Genomic DNA, 20,682 nt, shown 5'->3' with positions numbered 1-20,682 from the left:
GGTGTTAAGTGGGGAATCTGGATTCCTGGGTTCCCCCTTTCCATTGTCCTCATCAAGGAGGGGTCCTGATAAGGTCCAGTGAATTTACCTAAACATTTCCTTAGTCCCATTCTTCGACTCTGCCTTCCTCTATAGGGAAGCGTGCTTGAGATGTTTAAAAGGAGTCCACAGGAAGATTCTTAGGTTGTATTTGCTGTTTCAGTGTCTGACATGGTCTCCTCGTTCTATCCCAGGCAGATAGGAAGGAAACCAGATTTTGGCATACTTGACTTGCTGGTTTAGATAAAGTTTCCTGTTCTCGCTCAAGGATTGAGGAGAACTACACTGAAAACAAGAGACTTCACAGGCCTTTAATCCCAGCACTGGGGCGGTGGTGGCCGGGGTGGGTGGATCTCTCCTGAGTTTGAAGCCAGCGAGGACTACAGAACTAGTTCCAGGACAGACTTCAAAGCTACACAAGAAACCCTGTATCGAAAAACCAAAAAGAAAAAACAAAGTTCTGACTAGTCAGGAGAAGCTTCTGGGTTGTCTGCCCTTCTTGAAATTTACAATCCAGTGACCCTGAAGAGGCAGCCATATGAAGGACCTTCTGCAAAACAGTTGACGGGAGAGATAGATAGATAGCTCAGTTAAAAATGGGTACTGCTTTTACAGAGGAGTTTGGTTCCAAACACTCATTTCAAGTAGCTTACCACTGCCTGTTACTCCAGTTCTGTCTAGTCCCCTGGGCACTGCATCAGTGTGCACGCTTCACTCCCTGCCACATACACATAAGTAAAAATCACCCCCTTGTAAAGCACTAAAAGTGTGTGTGTGTGTGTGTGTGTGTGTGTGAGAGAGAGAGAGAGAGAGAGAGAGAGAGAGAGAGAGAGAGAGAGAGAGAGAGAGAGAGAGAGAGGCGGGGAGGGAGGGATTGAGTGCATGTGTGTGAACCAGGATGGGGTCGTGAAGCAGTCTGGAAGGCAGCACATAAAATATTGTCTATGGTAGACAGAGCGCTTATTGTGAACTTAACTTCCTTTACTGTAGTGGAGCTCAAACTCAGGACTTTACACATGGTGGATAAAGCATTCTATCACCGAACTGCTTTCTAACAGGTATGATTTGTACCTGGCAACCTTAGTGAATCTCCAAGTTTCAGATAATTTTGTAGCTGAGAACTATGGGTGGACCCAGTAGGAAATAAGAGAATCCTCTAGGTGGTCTGCTCTTTAAGGATAAGATCCCTTTCTTCAAATTGACAAGCCAGCGATCCCTTAGGCACCCTATATGAAGGACCTGCTACCAAATAAATTAAGTAAATAAATGAACGAATAAATAAATAAATAAATAAATAAATAAATAAATAAATAAATAAATAAATGATGGTGTTACTTATCGAACCAGTGGCTAAGGTAGATTAAGATGACAGGGATATTATCAGGGATTCTAAATTGGCTTTTCATAAGGGAAAGGAATGTGATAAAAGGCGTTATTGGAATAGCTATGAAGTTTGAATAGGATTAGTATGTTAATGTAACTCTGTTATACTTCCTGAATTTGACAAGTCTACTGTGATTATGTATAAAAGGGTGTGATGCTTTTAGGTGATATACACCGAAGTCCTGAGGGAAAATGAACTTTTTTATTAACATGAGTACTGCAAAACCCATGTGCATCTGTGTTTATTCTGCATGTATTATAGTCAGGTGAGAAGCTATAGCATTGTGTTAGAATTGACTTGCTAGACTAGTAGATTCAGAGAATGTTGTGGGGGGTCAAAGAAGGACTTGGCAGTTCTTCAGGGATAACCTAAGGAAGTCTGTGTAGTACTGTTGAATATCTGAGTGGAGCTGGAGAGTGGTTTCCAGCCAAGAGAGAGTACAGAAGGATTATACAACACTAACTTGTGTTAATGGCTAAAAAGTGTGTACCCAGAGGTGCCAGCTGAAACATCTGAATTAGAAGTTAAGGTTAATGGTTTTAGCTCTACAAAGTATATTTTCTCATAAAACAAGACACTTGAAGGTAGGACAGTTACTTATTTTATTTTTTAATTATATGTAGGTGTGTGTGTGTGTGTGTGTGTGTGCGTGCGCGCGTGCATGCGTGCATGTGCATGTGCATGAGTGTTCCCGTGGAGGCCGACGGCATTAGATCCCCTTGGAGCTAGAATTACAGACTCTTGTGAGCTGTCCGACATGGATTCTGGTACCTAAATTAAGGGTCCTCTGGAAGACCAGTATATGGTCTTAACTACTGTGCTCCATCAATAAATTTCTGTGCTCCAGCTCCGTCAGTTAAATTTCTACCAATTTAGATGCTGCCTTTCTTTTTTCTTTTTTTTTCCTCCCTGTGCCCATCCAGTGTGGATGGGTGGTGATGACTTTTTTCCTGGTTGCAAGGTGGTTTCAATAGGCTCATGAAGAAATCTAGTGATGAAAAGGGAGACTTTTTTCGAGTAACCTTTGCTAACAGATTATTTTGGCTAACAAGCTTTGGTGGGATTGTGTCTCCTGCACTAGAATGTGGCCCTGGTGCTTTTCTTATCTGGCCAGTTTTCTTCCTATGGCCAGGAAAGATGCTCCCCTTACTCAGAATGTTCCCAGCCAGCTACCTCAGAGCTACATGGGTTTGTCTACAGTGAAAGGTGATGGTGGTAGGAGAGGATTGGGCAGCTAGAATGTATGGTCTGCTACCCTGGCTTAAAGTTCTTAAATTTCTAAAGGATAGCAGGTGGCAGTTTTTTAAAAAAGAAAACCTCCCATACTCAGCATTGCATTCACTACCTCAATAATTTTATTTTTGACTAATTACATTTCAGCCATTGTTCTAATTTACATGTGTGCCATTTGTATGTTTTTCCATCTCCATGCTTTTCCATAATGTATATATATTCTTACATTCCTTACTATAGAAATGTAATTACTATATATAGTAATTATATGTAATGTAATTACTATGATTACTATATCATAATTACTTAAAACATTTTGTAATGTACAGCTGTTTATTAAGCTTTGTAATAGTAATTGTTTGTTTGTTTTTGAGACAGGATTCTCTGTAACTCTAGCTGTCCTGGAACTTGAGATCCACCTCCCAAAGTGCTGGGGTTAAAGGTGTCTGCCACCACCTACCCGACTATAATAGCAAATTCTTGTTAAGTTTTTATTACCCACAGACTTCAGTGATTTCCATTCATTAATTCATCTAGTACTCATAACACCCCTACTAGTGTAGGAGTCATTATTGCTCTGTCTTCTAGATAAGGAGAGTATGAAGTACAGACAGAGTAAGACACCCAGAGTTGTACAGTTGACATGGAGCGCTAGTGTAGAAGAGTTGAGATTCTGGTGCAGGGAGTCTCAGCTGTTGAATCTCATTAGGTTGAATTGCCTTTGGGTGCTATTTTTTTGGGTTTCTTTTTCCCTTCCTGTTACAAATAACATTGTGGTGGACATAGTTTGCACACTTCTTTCTTTGAACATACATAGACAGACTGCTAACTGAAGAGCACACCGGAGGTTGGGAAGTGAAGGAACAGAGGTGATACACATAGGATTACGCTGCAAAGGAGGGTTACTTTGAAAGGAGCCAGGAAAAGGAAATTTCTTGTATTTTAGTTTGTTTACTGACCTGTTTACTGTTTTATCTTTTTTGGATGGTTGCCTTCCCTATATGCCTTGCCCATTTATACCAGGAGTCATAGTGCTCCTCATTTTTCTGTGTGATCATCCTTCTCATGTAGTGCAAGGATAGCTAAGTTTGACTGTTTTAGCCACTTTTTAATTTCTGTATTTTGTTTGTTTTTTGTTTTTGTTTTTTGAGACAGGGTTTCTCTGTAGCTTTGGAGCCTGTCCTAGAACTAGGTCTTGTAGCCCAGGCTGGCCTCCAACTCACAAAGATCTGCCTGCCTCTGCCTCCCGAGTGCTGGGATTAAAGGCGTGCGCCACTGCCGCCCGGCTCTATTTCTGTATTTTTATTACATGTATTTTCAACCCTTTGAGAAACCACAGATGGTATTTTTAATTTTTTTAAATAGTTTAACTTTCAAATATGCAGTTGATTAGGTTGAGTTTAATTTCCCCTAAATTGATCTTTATAGAATTCATATCTAGTTACTTGTTTTGCATATCTCTTATTTATTTATGAGGGAGGGTTTCTTTGTATAGCTCTGGCTGTCCTGGAACTCACTTTGTAGACTAGGCTGGCTTCAAACTCAACAGAGGTCCACCTGCCTTTACCTCCTGAGTGCTGGGATTAAAGGCATGGGCCACCATCACCCAGCTTTAATTTACTTTTTAGTTTTTAATACATGACTTCATGTAGCTTTGAACTTCTGATTCTCCCATTTCCACTTGCCAAGTGCTGGGATTACCTGTATGTATCACCTCATCTGGCTTCATGCATTCTTAAAAGCATTTTAACATTTTAATTTAGTAAGTTTTTAAAAGTTCATTATTATTCTTTAATTTGTATATCTGAGTTTTCCTTTGTACTGTACTGTTTAATTACTGCTTTGGGATTTGATTTTTAGAAAAGAACTGGCCCTTTCTCATAATTGTTTGATGATCCCTTTTTCGGAATTTGAAAAAAAATATTTTTTCTTTTTTTTTTTTTAATCTCCCCAAATGATGTTTCAGATCGGTTTGATAAATACTCTTGATGCGCTAGTGGTCTGTGTGAAACGCTCCATTAGATTAAAATCATAGTAACAATGTCAGTTGGAGAGCTGTTATGTTTTGTTAGATTCTCATTTCCATTTCTGTTTAATTTCTAGATTTTGGATCATTGTTTGACTTGGAAAATGATCTTCCTGATGAGCTGATCCCTAATGGAGAATTAAGCCTTTTAAACAGTGGGAGCCTTGTTCCAGATGCTGCATCCAAACATAAACAACTGTCGGAGCTTCTTAGAGGAGGCAGTGGCTCTAGCATCAACCCAGGGATAGGAAATGTGAGTGCCAGCAGCCCTGTACAACAGGGCCTTGGTGGCCAGGCTCAGGGGCAGCCGAACAGTACAAACATGGCCAGCCTGGGTGCCATGGGCAAGAGCCCTCTGAACCAGGGAGACTCATCAACTCCTAACCTGCCCAAACAGGCCGCCAGCACCTCTGGGCCCACCCCTCCTGCCTCCCAAGCACTGAATCCGCAAGCACAAAAGCAAGTGGGGCTGGTGACCAGTAGCCCTGCCACATCACAGACTGGACCTGGGATCTGCATGAATGCTAACTTCAACCAGACTCATCCAGGACTTCTCAATAGTAACTCTGGCCATAGCTTAATGAATCAGGCTCAACAAGGGCAGGCTCAAGTCATGAATGGATCTCTTGGGGCTGCTGGAAGAGGAAGGGGAGCTGGAATGCCCTACCCTGCTCCAGCCATGCAGGGGGCCACAAGCAGTGTGTTGGCTGAGACCTTGACACAGGTTTCCCCACAAATGGCCAGCCATGCTGGACTGAATACGGCGCAGGCAGGTGGCATGACCAAGGTAAGTGAGCTGAAGTGCTTGAATGCTTCTTGATGGTGGGCATGTAACATGGCAGCATGGGGCCATGTTATCCCTTCTGTTGAGAGTTGCACATGTCACGTGAAAGAGACAGATTTTTTTTTTTCTGGAGTCCCTTTCAGATAAAAAAAAAATCTCTACCTCTTATATTTAAAATGAAAAAAAAAAATTTGAGATTGTATTTTGTTGAGTAAACCGAGGCTAGCTTTGACCTCCCATGCAGCCTAGGCTGTCCTCAACTCATGAACCTCCTGCTACAGCCTTGTAAGTGCTGAGATTACAGATGTGTGTCACCGATTGCCAGTTTTTAATCTTTGAGGAAAACATGCAGAAACGGGACCACACAGTTGAAGGGCAGTTTCTGCTGAGAATCAACATATTAGTGCATCATATGATCTGATAAAGGATGCTTATTTACTCAGCTGATGAAGTACATCCTCCTGTCTGCCCTTTTCTTTACAACACTTGGCAATATGTTTATTGTCACAGTCTCCATTTTACTCATAAAGAATCTATGTTTTAAGGTGGTTAGCTCTTGACACTGTTGCTATTGAAGAGGGACTGAGTAGAGCCAGGGGATTGTAGACCCTTGTGTCTCAGTGAAAACATCAGAGCAGTGGTCCTCAAAGTGGGGGTTCTCAAATCAGCATTACTAGCATCATCTGGGAACTTGTTGGAGAGGTTGACTCACTGAAGCCCAACACTCTGGGCTTTCATAACTCTCTGGATAGTTCTAAGGTTGTTCTGCATGGTCTCTATCTCTGTTCTAGAGAAAGGCCTGGGCTGGAGTTTGCAGCCAGCAGCCCTGCAAATACTGTGTATAACAGGGTCTGAACTTGGAGAAGAGGGAAGGATAGTAACATGTAACATGGCAGCATGGGGCCATGTTATCCCTTCTGTTGAGAGTTGCACATGTCACATGAAAGAGACAGATTTTTTTTTTTCTGGAGTCCTTTTCAGATAAAAAAAAATCTCTACCTCTTATATTTAAAATGAAAAAAAAATTTGAGATTGTATTTTGTTGAGTAAACCGAGGCTAGCTTTGACTTCCCATGCAGCCTAGGCTGTCCTCAACTCATGAACCTCCTGCTACAGCCTTGTAAGTGCTGAGATTACAGATGTGTGTCACCGATTGCCAGTTTTTAATCTTTGAGGTCAAGATGTGACGCAGCTAACAAAGATGGAGACTGATGAGAGAAGGATACAGAGAGAGAGAAAAACACAGGCTAATTGCCATTGAAATACCAAACCTTTTAGAGACTATGTGACCCAAGACTTTTGAATGGCAGACACTGGGTGCACCTATTTTGTGCAGTTCAACAAATTCCAGGAGTTCTGTGAATTTGATTAGTACTAAAGAAGGGCAAAGGAGAAATGATTAGAATACAATTTCCTAGAGAATTTCCTAGAGAGTTGAGAATATGGGCAGACTGGTGTAAATTCTTGAGGCTCTCATTGGTAAGAAAATGTTTTTTGTTTTTAATTTAAGAGCTAAAAGTGAAGTAATTCCTAACATTAAAATTACACTAACTTTTTTTTTTTAAAGTTAGTAGAGGGCAAACATAAACTTAGTTGTGCTTGGCAGAAGTGTGTGTTGTGCATCTACATTCTTTTCACAGTTGTATTGCAAGGAGATTTTTAATGAGCTTCTTGCCTCTATCTAGGTAGATCAATTACTGGACTCTTCTAATTCATATTCCAAACTGCCCAGTTTAAAAAGTAATTATTTTTTACTTTTTAATTTTTTGGGAGAACTGGGATTATGCTTAAAATATAAAACTGTCAAAACAACAGTTGTCAAACATTTTGGTTCCAGGATTATTGAAAAGTCTTAAAAATTAGGAAGGACCCCACTTGGTTTTTTGAGAGAGGGTCTCATTTTGTAACCATAGCTGCTCTAAACTGGCTGTGTAGAACGGGCTGACCTCAAACTTGTAACTGTCCTCCGCATGGGTTGCCTAAGTACTGTGATTACAGAGATTGCCATCATGCGTGCCTAAGAGTTTCTTTAAAACTAGTATTTACAAAATAGTGTTTTAAAAATTTTGTTTAAATATGGATGTTTGCCTGTATGTGTGTCTGTGTGTCACATGTGTACAGTGCCCATGGAGGCCAGAAGAGAGTGGTAGATCTCCCGAAACTGGAGTTAGGTGCCATGTGGTCTGGCAATTGATCCTGGGTCCTTTGCAGGAACAACAAATACTCTTAATTATACGCATCCCTCTAATTCCTATTTATAGAACAATGCAAGCCTACATTTCATTAAACTTGAGGTTCCATGGTATTACATATTGCAAAAGATCTAGACAACTCTACTCTAAACTTAACCTAAGTTAGATATGGTTCTTTTATTCTTCATAGGACCGTAGTAGTTTCTGGTTTGGTATAGGATATGTGCTCTATGGACTAGATACTTAGATTGTTTCAGTGTTTCACTGTTGCCATTGTTTTATACATAATTGTGTACATTGATATCTTTGTGCAAGTGAATAAGTGCTGTGGGATAACGCTCTTGTATACTGTAAAGATTTGTTACTAATAACTAATTTGTTTTAATAAACTACTGATTGGTCAGTAGCCAGGCAGGAAGTATAGGCAGGGCAACCAGACTAAGAGAATTTGGGGGAAGAGGAAAGGCAGGGATGCAGTTACCAGCCTGACACAGAAGAAGCAAGATGAGAATGCCTTACCTGGAAAAGGTACCAAGCCACGTGGCTAGAAAGAATTATGGGTTAATTTAAGTTGTAAGAGTTAGTTAATAATAAGCCTAAGCTAATAGGCCAAACAGTTGATAATTAATATAAGCCTCTGTGTTTTTGGAACTGAACTGCTGTGGGACCAGGTGGGACAGAAAATTTTGGAAGTATGATTAATTTTTTTTTAAGTTTATGTATGTGTTTGTCTCGTGTATATGCTACATGTATGAGTCTCTGCAGAGGCAAGAAGAGGGCATCAGATCCCCTGGAATTTGAAATATAGGCTGATGTGTGATATCTGTTGTGGGTGATGGAAACTGAACTTTAGTTCTCTGAAAGAGCAGCAATTGCAGTTACATTGTTCAGCCATTTCTCCAGCCCTAGTGAGGGAATTTTTAATGAAATATACTGACACTTAAAATAAACAACTTGAGTGTTACGTTCTACTCCTGTAATTCTAGCATTTACAAGGCAAGGAGGACTATTGCCAAGTTTGAGACCACCCTGAGATAAACAGCACTTTTTCAGCTAGCCAGGACTACAAAGTGAGACCTTCTTTAGAACAAAAATAAAACTTTAAAAGATTTTGAAAAATATTGTGCAAATTTCAGCGTTATCCATGTTGAATGACTCTATCTAAATCCTTGGTAACATTAGATGTTGTTAGATATTAGTATTCTTAAACTTGTAATTTTGCTCAAATTATTTTTATTAGGATGTTTCCATAAATTTACAAATAATTGTCTCAGATTATTTTTGTATGTACATGTTTGCTGTGTGTGTGCACATGGGTATGTGTCTGCTTGCCTGCCTAGCTAGTACTAGGGATCCAACTCTGGTATCTACATGTGTCCTACCTTTGACCTATAACTTATTCTTGTTTTGAGACAGTTTCACCATACAGTGCTAGCAGGCCTTGGACTCACTGTGAAGGCCAGCTTTGAACTCACAGAGATCTGCCTGTCTCTGTGTCTCTAGTGCTGTGATTAAAGGTGTGCACCACACCTCCTGGCCTTATTCTTTAAGTATTGAAAGTTTAAGACTTTCAGTAGACATCTTTCCCTCTTTTAATTTTAGCAAATTAGTCAAATAGGTTTCCAGTATGCTTGTTACATTTTCTCAGGTGTATATTTTCAGTTTGTATGGAAACATCCATTTTTTTCCTTTTATTGCCTTATATTGTATATCGCATTCAAAAGTACTTTTCCCTATTCCAAACTATAAATATTCTTTTGTGTTGGATGTGGTGACACTTGTAGTCTTAACAGCTTGGTACACAGAGGTAAGAGGGTGGTTTGTGTTCCAGAGTTGGAGACCAACATGGACAATTTAATCAAGATTATCATTGTGTCCCCTTAAAAAAGTAAAAGTATTTTCTTATGTCTCCTTATTTCTTGAATCTTGACCTCACTTTTGGTTATGGCATAGCACTTGTTTAGTAAGCATGAGGCCCAATAAACCAAGATTCACCAAAAAAGTTAATTTTAACCAAAGAGCAATCCAGTATTTTTTTTTCGACTGATAGTAGTTACAGTGCAATCTGTTTAGATATTAGTAGTCCATCTTCCCTCAGTTGTTAGTGTTTTGTGTTAGTTATTAATTTTTGGCTGTATCTGTGGCAGAAAGTCATCCTAGCTGTTCAGTCACTTTTTCTTCATGAGGGTAATGGTCAACGCACATGTGGTTCTCAGCCCTGGCCACACATTAGAATTAGCTGGGGAGTTTTAAAGACACTTAATGTCTGAACCTCATTGCTGACCAACTAGGTTAGACTCTCTAGGGCATGGCTGGACATGGTTAGAATTTATATTCCTCAGATGATTTTCATGGCAGATGGGGATAAGGACCACTCTTATAGGTAAATGTAAGAACTTTTTCCACCAAGAAATACGTTGGTCAGTAATATTCTTTCTGCACAAGCATGAGGATGTGAATTTAGTCCCCAGCACCCAGGCTGGGCTGGGGAGGTAGAGATAACCAGATCCCTAGGGCTTGGTGCCATCCAGCCTAGTCTGATTAATGAGCACGAGACCAACGAAATGGCGTCTCAGGAAAGTGAAGTAGACAGCTTTTGAGGAGTGACACTCAAGGTTGCCTTCTGGCTTCCATATACACCTGCACACATAAGTGCACTCTATACAAGCACCCCCACCCCAAGAAAAACAGATTCTTAACGACAAGTGACTGTTTTTTGTATAGTGCACTTCTATTTTTTGATTTATTATGAGTTTTCTTGTTAAGTTCCATTTCATTATTTAATTGGCTCTTTTAGTACAGGGATTAATGTAAAGATGTCGTTAGAGTCTGGCCACTTTGTGAACTTCTTCTTAGTATTTCTCCAGCTGATTCTCTTGGGGTTTCCAAGTAGACATTCTTCTGCATTACTGGTATTTTTGTCTTATCCTTGCCGACATTTTTGTTGATGCTTATGCCTCTTGGGCTTCTGTGTTTCGGAAGTTTATCTAGTGTTTTAAGGAGAATGTGAGCTTTAATTTGCAGCCAGAGGCAGCTATGTGTTTTAAAATTGGGTCCCAGTCTCTCATGTTAAATGTTAGGTTTTATTATACTCATTTCTTATATCTGTAGTAACTATTGTAAGATCTTTTTGCTTTATCAGGTTTCTTCATACTAAACTGAATCACATTTGTAATTGTAAAAATTAAAACTTAATGTAATTGCTGAATTTTATTAGTGTTTCTCTAGGATTTTTTTTTAAAAAGATTTCTTTTGTTCATTTACTTGGTTTTTCAAGACAGGGTTTCTCTGTAGCTTTGGCTGGCCTTGAACTCGCAGAAACGCCTCTGCTTCTGCCTCCTGAGTGGATTTTACTAGTTTTAACTACATGTATATATTTGTGTGGATATATGCAGGTATCTGGGGAGACTAGAAGAAAATATCAGATTTCCTGTGTGCTGCCTGATGAGGATTCTGGGAATTGAACTCAGGTCCTTTAGAAGAACAACTAATGCTCTTTCCACTGAGCCATGTCTCTAGCCCCTTTGAGGATTTTTGTTTCATATGCATCAGTAAGATCGACTTGTAATTCTTTCTGTGCTTTTCAGGTTTTCTTTATTAGTGCTATGTTAAACCTATCAAAGAGAGATGAGAAGTTTCTTCTGTCCCTTCCTTGGACAGTTTAAGTAATGTTGACATGATTTAGTTCCTTGAACAGTATCATCTGTGCAAGCATGGGGTCCCGAACCTCTCCTCTTCTGTCTTTGTCTTCCTCTCTGTGGAAACTTAGGGCTTCTCCCCTCCAGACTGAGTTGAAATCTCTGTCAGCTTTTTCTGGCTGTTTTCTGTTTTTGAATTTTGGTCTTTTGAATTAATGGAGCTGTCACTGTGTTTTTAAGAAAAGTATGAATTTACTCTGATTTTAAGAAAGATCCAACTATTTACTTCTTATTAAAATAATGAACAATGGCTCAGTGTTTAAGAGCACCTGCTGTTTTTGTAGAGGCTTAATTCCCAGTACCTGTGGGTGGTTTACAACCATCCATGATTCCAGTTCCGGGGATCCATCCAACCCCTTCCTCTGACCTGACCTCTGTGGGCACTGAGCATGTACATACAGCAGGCCAGCATTTATATACATAAAATAAATAAATCTAAAGTGTGTGTGTGTATGTATGTATGTATGTATGTATGTATGTATGTATGTATGTAATAGGAATAGTAAGGGTATAAAGTAAATAAATCTAATGTGTGTGTACAGTAAGGGCATTTAAATTCCACAGAACAGGTTAAGACAGTGACTAACTTCACATAATCTCAGTAAGTTGCAGAACCCTTTTATATTCTTCTCAGCCTGACTTTAAGCCCTCTTAATCATGAACTGTGCAGTCTGAACCATGGGTCAGTTGAACGATTTATATTTTAACAGAAATTCTCTTTCACTTATTATCTTAAAATTAACATAATTCTTTGCTGGAGAGATGACTTAGCAATTAAGAGTGCTTGATGCTCTACCAAAGAACCCAAGTTCAGATCTCAACCCTCATTTTAGGCAGCTCATAATCACCTGTAGCTCCAGCTCCACGTGACCTGGCATTCTTTTCTGATCTCTACTGGCACCTATAAACACAGAGATACACACAGACTTAAACAAAAATAGTTTTAAATTTTTTCTTATAATTATTAAGCATTAAGTTATTTCCCCTCTATAATTGTATGTGACTGATTAAGACTGTGCTGTGGGATTTTGTTTGTTTTTGTTTTTGAGATGATATCAGTCTGTAACCTAAGCTGGCTAACCTGAGACCCCAGGTCTTCCTGCTTCAGCCTGCTGTGGGCAGGCATTATAGGTGTGCACCATCAGCAAGAAACAGTTATAAGGATAGGGAAAATGAGAGTAGTTTTAAAACAAACTGGCAGTGATAACACTGCACGGCACAAATCTGGAGCAAACCAAAACCATGTCTCCATTTAACTGTGGCAAAGCCTGATGTGTTGCTGTTTTAGGGAGTTGTGTCACTGTTATTTTATGTACATTAGTGCTTTACCTGCACATGTGTCTGTTTAAGGGTGTTGGATCTCTTAGAACTAGAATTAAACAGACAGTTGTGAGCCACCATGTAGGTGCTGGGAATTGAACCTGGGTCCTCTGGAAGAACAGCCAATGCTCTTAACCTTTAAGCCATTTCTCCAGGTGCCCCCCCCCCCCTTTGTGTGTGTGGTTTGTTTGTTTTGTTTTTCAAGACGGGTTTTTTCTATGTAGGCCTTGACTGTTCTGGAATTTGCTCTGTTGACCAGACTGGGCTCAAACTCACAGAAATCCACTTTCCTCTGCCTTTGAGTGCTGGGAATAAAGGTGTGCACCACTACTACTCAGCTTTCTTGTATCGCTTTTGCTACCGAAAGTAACCCAAATAGTTGGCCTGCGTATAGAAGGAAACCAAAAAATAGGAATTTCAATGGGATTAGAAACCACACAGACACTGAGATTAATTTTCTTGTGTGGTAGGTGCTGAGAGATGTGGCTTTGTGTAGAAGGTTGCAGAAGAGAGTGGGAAGTGTTTTGTGTTACTTGATGTTTTAATTTGCTTTCTGTTGGCTTTGCTTTTGCTGACTAAAAGCAGTTTAATGGAGAGGAGAATTTCAGCTTATATTTTCAGGTCACAGTCTTTTGTTGGGGAAGTCAGATTGGGAACTCAAGTAGAATCCATGAAAAAACACTTTCCTGGCTTCCTCAAGGGCTATGTTCATTTAGCTTTCTACACCCCACCTTCCTGTCTAGAGATGGTGCTGCTTCCATGAGCTGTGCTCTCCCATATCAGTTGCCAATCAACACTCTCGCATAGACATAGTTCATGGACCAATTTCACCTGGGCAACACCTCAATTGAGGGGTCCTCTTCAAGGTGATTCTAGGTTATGTCAGGTTGACAATAAAAGCTAACCAGCAAACCTGGTCAAGTGATCCAGAGTCTTTCTGATTTTAAAGTAATAAAAATTTACTATTGTGTGTCACCCTAGATATCATTTTTGTTTTTTTCTCACACACCTGAAAAGATACTAAAAATAAGTAGATACTGCAGACAATTTTCATAGAGGGTTAAGAATAGGCCCTTTTTGATGTGTGAGGCGACTTCTGAGATGCTGCATCTTGATGGAGGTTGATACTGCTTGGGAGTCTTCTTCCTAGTCCTAGAGTAAAGGTTTTCACATAAATGCAGGCTCCAACTACAAACAGCTGGAACTGGTGATTTAAAATCAAGAGCCAGGCAGAGCTTTGATTCAGCAGTTTTGGGGTGTAGCACGAGAATTTGCATTTTTAACAAGTTCTTTGAAGGTGAACCTAATTATACCAATTAGAAATTGCATTCAGAATACGTGTTCTAAAAGAATAGATTAACAGAATGTAGTGATTAAAGAATTAGCAGAATCAAGTTGGTTGTTAAAGGAATGGTTAGTCCATCTTCATTTGGATAGTCCAGTTGGGAATCTGATTTAGTAGTAAGTGAAACAATACTGTATGTTTATCTGATGTATAGTGATATTTTATTTATGTTTTAATAAATAAAGCTTGCCTAAAGATCAAAAGGGCAAAGCCACTAGAGGCCAGGCAGTGGTGTCACACACCTTTAATCCCAGGATTTGGGAGACAGAGGCAGATGGATCTCTGCGGGTTCAAGGTCACCCTGATGTAGTCAAGTTGACAACCAGGATTAGCCATCACAGGAGGCATCCCATGCCTTGTATTTTTGTTTTTTTATCTAATAACTCCTGTTTTCTGGGTGCAGCATTGTGTACTCAAGCAAGCCAGTTCAGTTTTAACTATCTTTTAAGGTTGTATTTTGAAGTTACGTTTATTAATCAAGGCTTTTCAGATATTCCTGTTGACTACCTACTTGCCCATCTTTTAAGGCTTATAGCTCTCAGTAGCCCCTCTTTCTTTTCATGTGTGTCCTACTATCCCTCACTTAAAAAAAGTTAGATTATGAGATAGTAGGCATCTGTTTGGCTTTTTAATGCTTTCTTTTAAGTTTATTATTGGATCTATTAACTAAAATGAGTTTTGTGCGTCTATTCATGAGGATTGTGAATCTAATCTTGTGTGTGTGTGTTTGTATGTGTATGACGGGGGAGGGTGATAGGATATAGGCCAACTTGGGTATCTTCTTACTCCTCCACCTTGTTTTTTTTTTTTTTTTTTTTTTTTGAGACAGGGCTTCGGTCATCAAATCTGTAGTGTGATTGGTTAGATTTGCTGGCCAAAAGGCCTCAGAATCCTCGTGCTTCTAATTAGTGCAGTGCCCAACTTCTTACATGGGTGTTAGGGACCTGAATTCAGGTCCTCATGCTTACACAGCAAATACTTTGCATCACCCCAGTCTTTGCTTGGATTTTTGAACTAGGATTTCACCCTGTTGCATGTAGGATTTCACCACACTAGAATGGACCTTACAATATGGCTCAAGCTGGCCTCAAACTTAGGCAGTTTTCATGCCTAAGCCTTCTGTACTCTGGAATCCACCACTGCATTAAGGCTTTTTTTTGTTCTCATTTGATTTCAGTATCAAGAAAATACTGGCTTTGTGAGATAACTTGGGGATTGCTCCTTTTCCATTCTATTTTTAAAAATATTTATTTATTATGTATACAGTATTCTGTCTGTATGTATGACAGAAGAGGACACCAGATCTCATTATATATAGATGATTATGAGCCACCATGTGGTTGCTGGGAATTGAACTCCGGACCTCTGGAAGAGCAGCCAGTGCTCGTAACCTCTGAGCCATCTCTCTAGCATTTTTCATTCTTTCCCTAAAATTTATCTAGTATTAATGTTATTGGGGGCTAGAGAGATGGCTCACAAATTAAAAGCACTTTTTTAAAGTTGTTCTTTCTAAGGACCCAGGTTTGATTCCCAGCACCCACATGATAGTTCACAGTTGTGTACAACTGTCTACAACTCCAGTTTCAGGGATCCAGTGACCTTTTTGGTCTCTGGGCACCAGGCACACACATACATGATACACAGACATACATACAGACAAAATAAACATACTCAAAAAAGTAATTAAATTTTAAAAGTTCACTGGTAAAGCCATCTTATTCTGCTGTTTTTCTCATTGGGAAGGTTTAAATTATTCATATTAGTTATTCACAGTCGCAGAGGTGCTCTTAATATTCTTTTAAAAACAGTATTGCAATTATGTGTGTACGTGTATTGGCAAGGCACATGTGTGGAGTTTTTCTATCCTTTCCTTTTCTAAATCCTGGGGGTGAAACTTAGGTCTTCAGACTTGGCTGCAAGCACTTTTACCCACTGAGCTGGGTTGCCAGCCCAATATTTTTCTTTTTAGCTTTTGATTTTTGTAGAACATGTTTACTGTCAGGTTTTCAGTGTTTTTCTCTTACTTTCCCCTTAGAATTTTTAAATTTAATGGAATATTTTGAGTCAGGGTCTTAAACTCAAGCTGGCCTCACATTTGCTATGAAGATAACCTTGAACTTCTGGTCCTCCTGCCTCCACCTCTTAATTGTACAAATTACAGGTGTGCTTATGTGGTGCTGAGGATTGCACTAAGGGCTTCAGCATGCTATGTGAACTCTCTGCCAGCTGAGCCACATCCCCAGTCACCTCTGTTACAAATTTGTCCTTTGAAAATTCATTGAAACTTAAGGACTTTATAACCCAGCATATGGCTTTTTTATAATTAAAATTTTTAATTAGCATATGAAATAGGTTTTTATTGAGTATTTTTATACATGCATGTCATTGTTTTTCACACATTCATACTCTCCCTTACCCTCTTTTTTCTTCCTTTCCCTTTTCTCCCAAAGAGTCTTGGGGGGGAGGGTTGTGAGTAACATTTTTGTGCATGTATGTGTGGGCACATATGCTGCAGTGCAGTGTGAGGGTCAGGGGACAACTTCTAGGAATTGGTTCTCTTTTTGCACCATGTGGGTTGTGCTGATTTCACATCAAGTATCTTTGCCTATTGAGCCATCTTTCCAACTTTATAAAGTACTACCAATATGCTTTCAGTTTGATGGTTTCAGGAACCTGCCCCTCAACACTGTTTTGGACCAAGTACCCCGTGCATGCTGGTCAGTACCCTACCACTGATCAAGCTGCATTCTTCTGCAGTTCTTTTGTGTATTCAGAAACAAAAATTATATCTATATTCTACACGTGAGAAAACATGAAGAAACAAAACAAAAGCCATTGCTCTCTCATTCCTGCCCTCCCACTTGACCTTTCTTTGTGTAGTTTTTGTCTATACATCCTTGAAAGATAGTGCATCCTACAGTTGTAAGGTGTGGTGCTTTATAAAATATCTACTGGAATAAGTTGGCTACTCTTTTAGAATCTTTGCTGGTTTTGGATGGAAGGGTGTATTATATCAGTTATTAGGAGAAGAATATTTAAAATAATGCAGTTTAATTACAGACTTGCCCTTTTTCCCCCCAGAGTGAAGTCTGCTTGTTTCATACATTGAGGAAGAGCTTTAGAACTTTTATTAGGTTTTTTTTTGTTTGTTTGGGATTTTTTTTTGTTTGTTTGTTTGTTTTGAGACAAGTTCTCTCTCTTACAGCCTTGGCTGGCCTGGAACTCACAGAGATCCACCTGCCCCTGCCTTCAAGGACTGAGATTAAAGGCATATACCACCATTCATTAGATGGATATGTATTTTGAATTGTATTTTTCTGATAAATTGAAACCATTATAAAATACCCATCTCAGCTATTTTAATATTCTATCTTAAAGGCTACTTTTTTTTTTTTACTGATACAGCCATTCCCACTTTCTTATCAGCATCTGCAAATTACATGTCACCCTTTTAGTTTTCTTGTGTCTTTATATTTAAAATGTGTCTTTTATAAGTAGCATTTAGGTAGATCTTACCTTTTATTTATTCTGACAATCAGTCTTTGAGATCTTTCATCCAGTACCCTCCTAATGGTATCTACTGTTATTAGTCTCTTAGCTGTACTGTTTAGTATTTAATGTTGATAACAGGATTGATACACATACCCTTTTGTCTCTTTGGTGTTTTGCTCCTTTTCTCTCTTTTCTTTCTCATTATTTTGTTGAAGTCTGATTCCAACGTCTCTGTCGTTTCTGAATCTGGTTTCTTTTGCAGTCTTCTGCTTGTTGAAATAGATTATTCCTGAGTATCAGTCACATTTCCCTGCCTTTGTGCATGCCCAGTAAGTTTTGAGTGTAGTAAGCACAATGGATGACATGTTACTGAATGTGGTTTGTTGTTAACTGTTGGGAAATGTAACTTTTTGTTTTCTTAGTTACTTTTGATCCTTTCATGGCTAGTGTTGTCCTTCCTTATGGCAAGGCTTAAAAGAAGCCTTAAACATGGTCTTTTGAAAATTGGGCTAATTAGACTGTCTCTGGTGATGTATCTTTTCTCTTTATTTCACACATCCTGAACACTCTATTCCTGCAGTCAGCTTGAACAGGCTCCAGGTAGAGCTGGTGATGTAGTATCTCCAGGGACACTCAGTTTGATGGTGTGATCATACAATATGGATTGCAGTTAGTAGCCTGTAGTGATTGTGTACTTCACACTTTACAAATGATTTCTGTTTTCTGAGTTGTCCACAGAATAATTTTAGTGTACCAACCTGTAAAGTGCTGTGCTTTTCTCAATGTATATGAGCCAGAACATGATGACCAGCTTTTCCAAAATGTTTCTTCTATATTTTGGAAAGAGTTATATTTACCATAGACAGTAATTTGTTGTCCATCTGCCACTAAGTTAAAACACTTAAGGGTTTTTATGCTGATTGTGATGTAATATTTTTGGTCTTTTTCAATATGTATATATATGCTTATAGCATAAATTTTTTAGCATAGTCCTAAAGTACTGTTTTTAACTCTTTGTGAGTTATAGTGCATGTGAGCAGGAGTAAGATGCCTCTGTGCTGGCGCTGTGCCGAGAGTTCTGCAAACAGGGTTTCTTGTTGTTGCATGTTTAATAACCTTCTGAAGTGGGGTGTATATCTACTTTCCACAAGAAGCAACCTGTCCTGAGCCATAGTCTTGCTTGTACAGGACATTGTTCAAAATGATATGTTAGAAAGTAGCAGCTTTTACTTAGACCCCACCTGTAGTTGACTCAAAATTATATCTGTTTACCGCTTGTCTATAAAATGATAGACAAGTATATAATGTCTTGGTTTTTTTCTGTATAGGTTTCCCCTTATACAAAATTTATAGAAATTAATAGCTGAGAGTCAGGACTACTTTTTATTATTTTAAAGGATCTACTTCTTACAGTCTAAAGAAATGCATCCCTGTGCACTGCGATTTGCCTGACATCTGAGCAAGCCGTAGCTCTGTAGTTAAAGTATCTGTTCATCCAGTCAGGCTTTACAAGGCCCATTAGAAAGTAGACTTTTCTCAAAAGTATATGTGTTTGTGTTAAATGCAGGAAGCCACCATAATTATGTCTCTATACATTTTGAGTCTATAGAACAATCTGCCTCTGAAATATGTCTTTTTATTCTTTGGTGGTTTTGTTTGTCCTGGAACTCACTGTGTAGACCAGGCTCGCCTCAAACTCAGTAATCTGCCCAACTCTGCCTCCTGAGTGCTGAGGTTAAAGGTGTACACCACCATGCCTGGCTAAGTATCTGTTTGTTTATATATATTTATATGGGTACTGTTTGCTTTTATGTATCACATGCATGCAGTTTTTATGAAGGCCAGGAGAGTGTGTCAGATCCCTGCTATAACTGCAGTTACAGAAGAACCTGACCCAGGTCCTCTGCAGTAGCAAGTCTCTTAGCTGCCGAGTCATCTGTCTTTCTTACATTGTGATAGCAAAGAGAGGTTTAATTTATAACTTTCTGGGTGTTATAAATTAATTTCTGGATGTGTTTTCTATTTCTTTTGTTGGTTGTTGTTTTTTTTTAAATATTTGCTTGATTTAATTTTATGTGCGTGAGTGTTTTGCTTGCATGTATGGATGTGTGCTACATTCAAGCCTGGTGCCCTCAGAGGCCAGAAATGGGTATTGATGCCTGGAACTGGAGTTACATGGTGTTATGAGCCACCATGCAGGTGGTAGGAACCAAACCCAGATCCTCTGCAAGAGCAGTACCACACTAAACCACCACACCACCTCTCCAGCCTCACCTCTTCCACGGATTTTAACATTTTCAAAAATAGAACATAGAATAATATAACCAATGTCTGTATTTTTATTGCTCAAAATTATTACCTGTTGACATTTTTTGTTAATTTGCTTTTTATTTTAAAGTCATCTTTATTTTTGAGCTGTTTTAGATTCATAGAGGATCTTTTTAAATTATGAACTGATTGGCCTAGTATCTCAGGCTTCTTATTAACTCTTATAATTTATATTAACCCATAATTCTTGTCTGTGTAGGCCATGTAGCTTGGTACCTTTTTTGGTGAGGCAGTCACGTCCTGTGTCCTCTATATCTGGGTCACGACTGCAGACTGAAACTTTCCTCTTCCCATAATTTTCATTGTCCCACCTCTACTTCCTGCCTGGCTACTGGCCAATCAGTGTTTGTTAAACAAGTACAGAAAACAAATCTTTACAGGTAAACCATTGTCCCACAGCACTTGCCCCACCCCCTTATTTTTTCAAAAACAAGAACTCTGAATCTAATATCTTTTGTTTAGCTTTTTGTCCAAACCATTATTCATAACATATTGTAACCAACACTCTAAACAAAAATAAATATTCATAATCCGTTTTTTTGGGAATGTGGGTGTAGTTTTCCGGGCTGCTTCCTGCTGATTTAAGGACCTAAAGAAAATTTAAAATTTTGGTCAAGTCGTGATTGGAGTATCCTGTGAGGCTTGATCATTTCAGGCAGCAGTCTTGAATCTGTTCTGGATGTAGAACTCAGACATCTGGGACATATCTCCTATCGGAGATTTCTCATGGAGTCTTCCTTGATCAAACCTGTTTTTCTTAACCTGGAATGAATCCACAGCCTCTCATTTCCTGTGGAAACAAAAGCAAAACCTCTTCTCCAAAGTAACATACCTTTTGACT

The 20,682-nt window shown here is 39.0% G+C and overlaps 1 protein-coding gene across 1 annotated transcript in view; it reads left to right on the top strand.

Annotated features, from left to right (window-relative positions):
- The window catches only part of LOC119811558 (CREB binding protein), a 134,317-nt gene that overhangs the window by 22,629 nt on the left and 91,006 nt on the right, over positions 1 to 20,682 (top strand). Inside the window, 1 exon segment of the mRNA XM_038325474.1 lies at positions 4,760 to 5,469. Coding sequence (XP_038181402.1) covers positions 4,760 to 5,469 — 710 coding nt within the window.

This window comes from Arvicola amphibius, chromosome 4 (genome assembly GCF_903992535.2).
Source record: "Arvicola amphibius chromosome 4, mArvAmp1.2, whole genome shotgun sequence".
In the NCBI taxonomy this organism is placed as follows: Eukaryota; Metazoa; Chordata; class Mammalia; order Rodentia; family Cricetidae; genus Arvicola; species Arvicola amphibius.
This window is presented reverse-complemented; position numbering and strand designations above follow the sequence as displayed.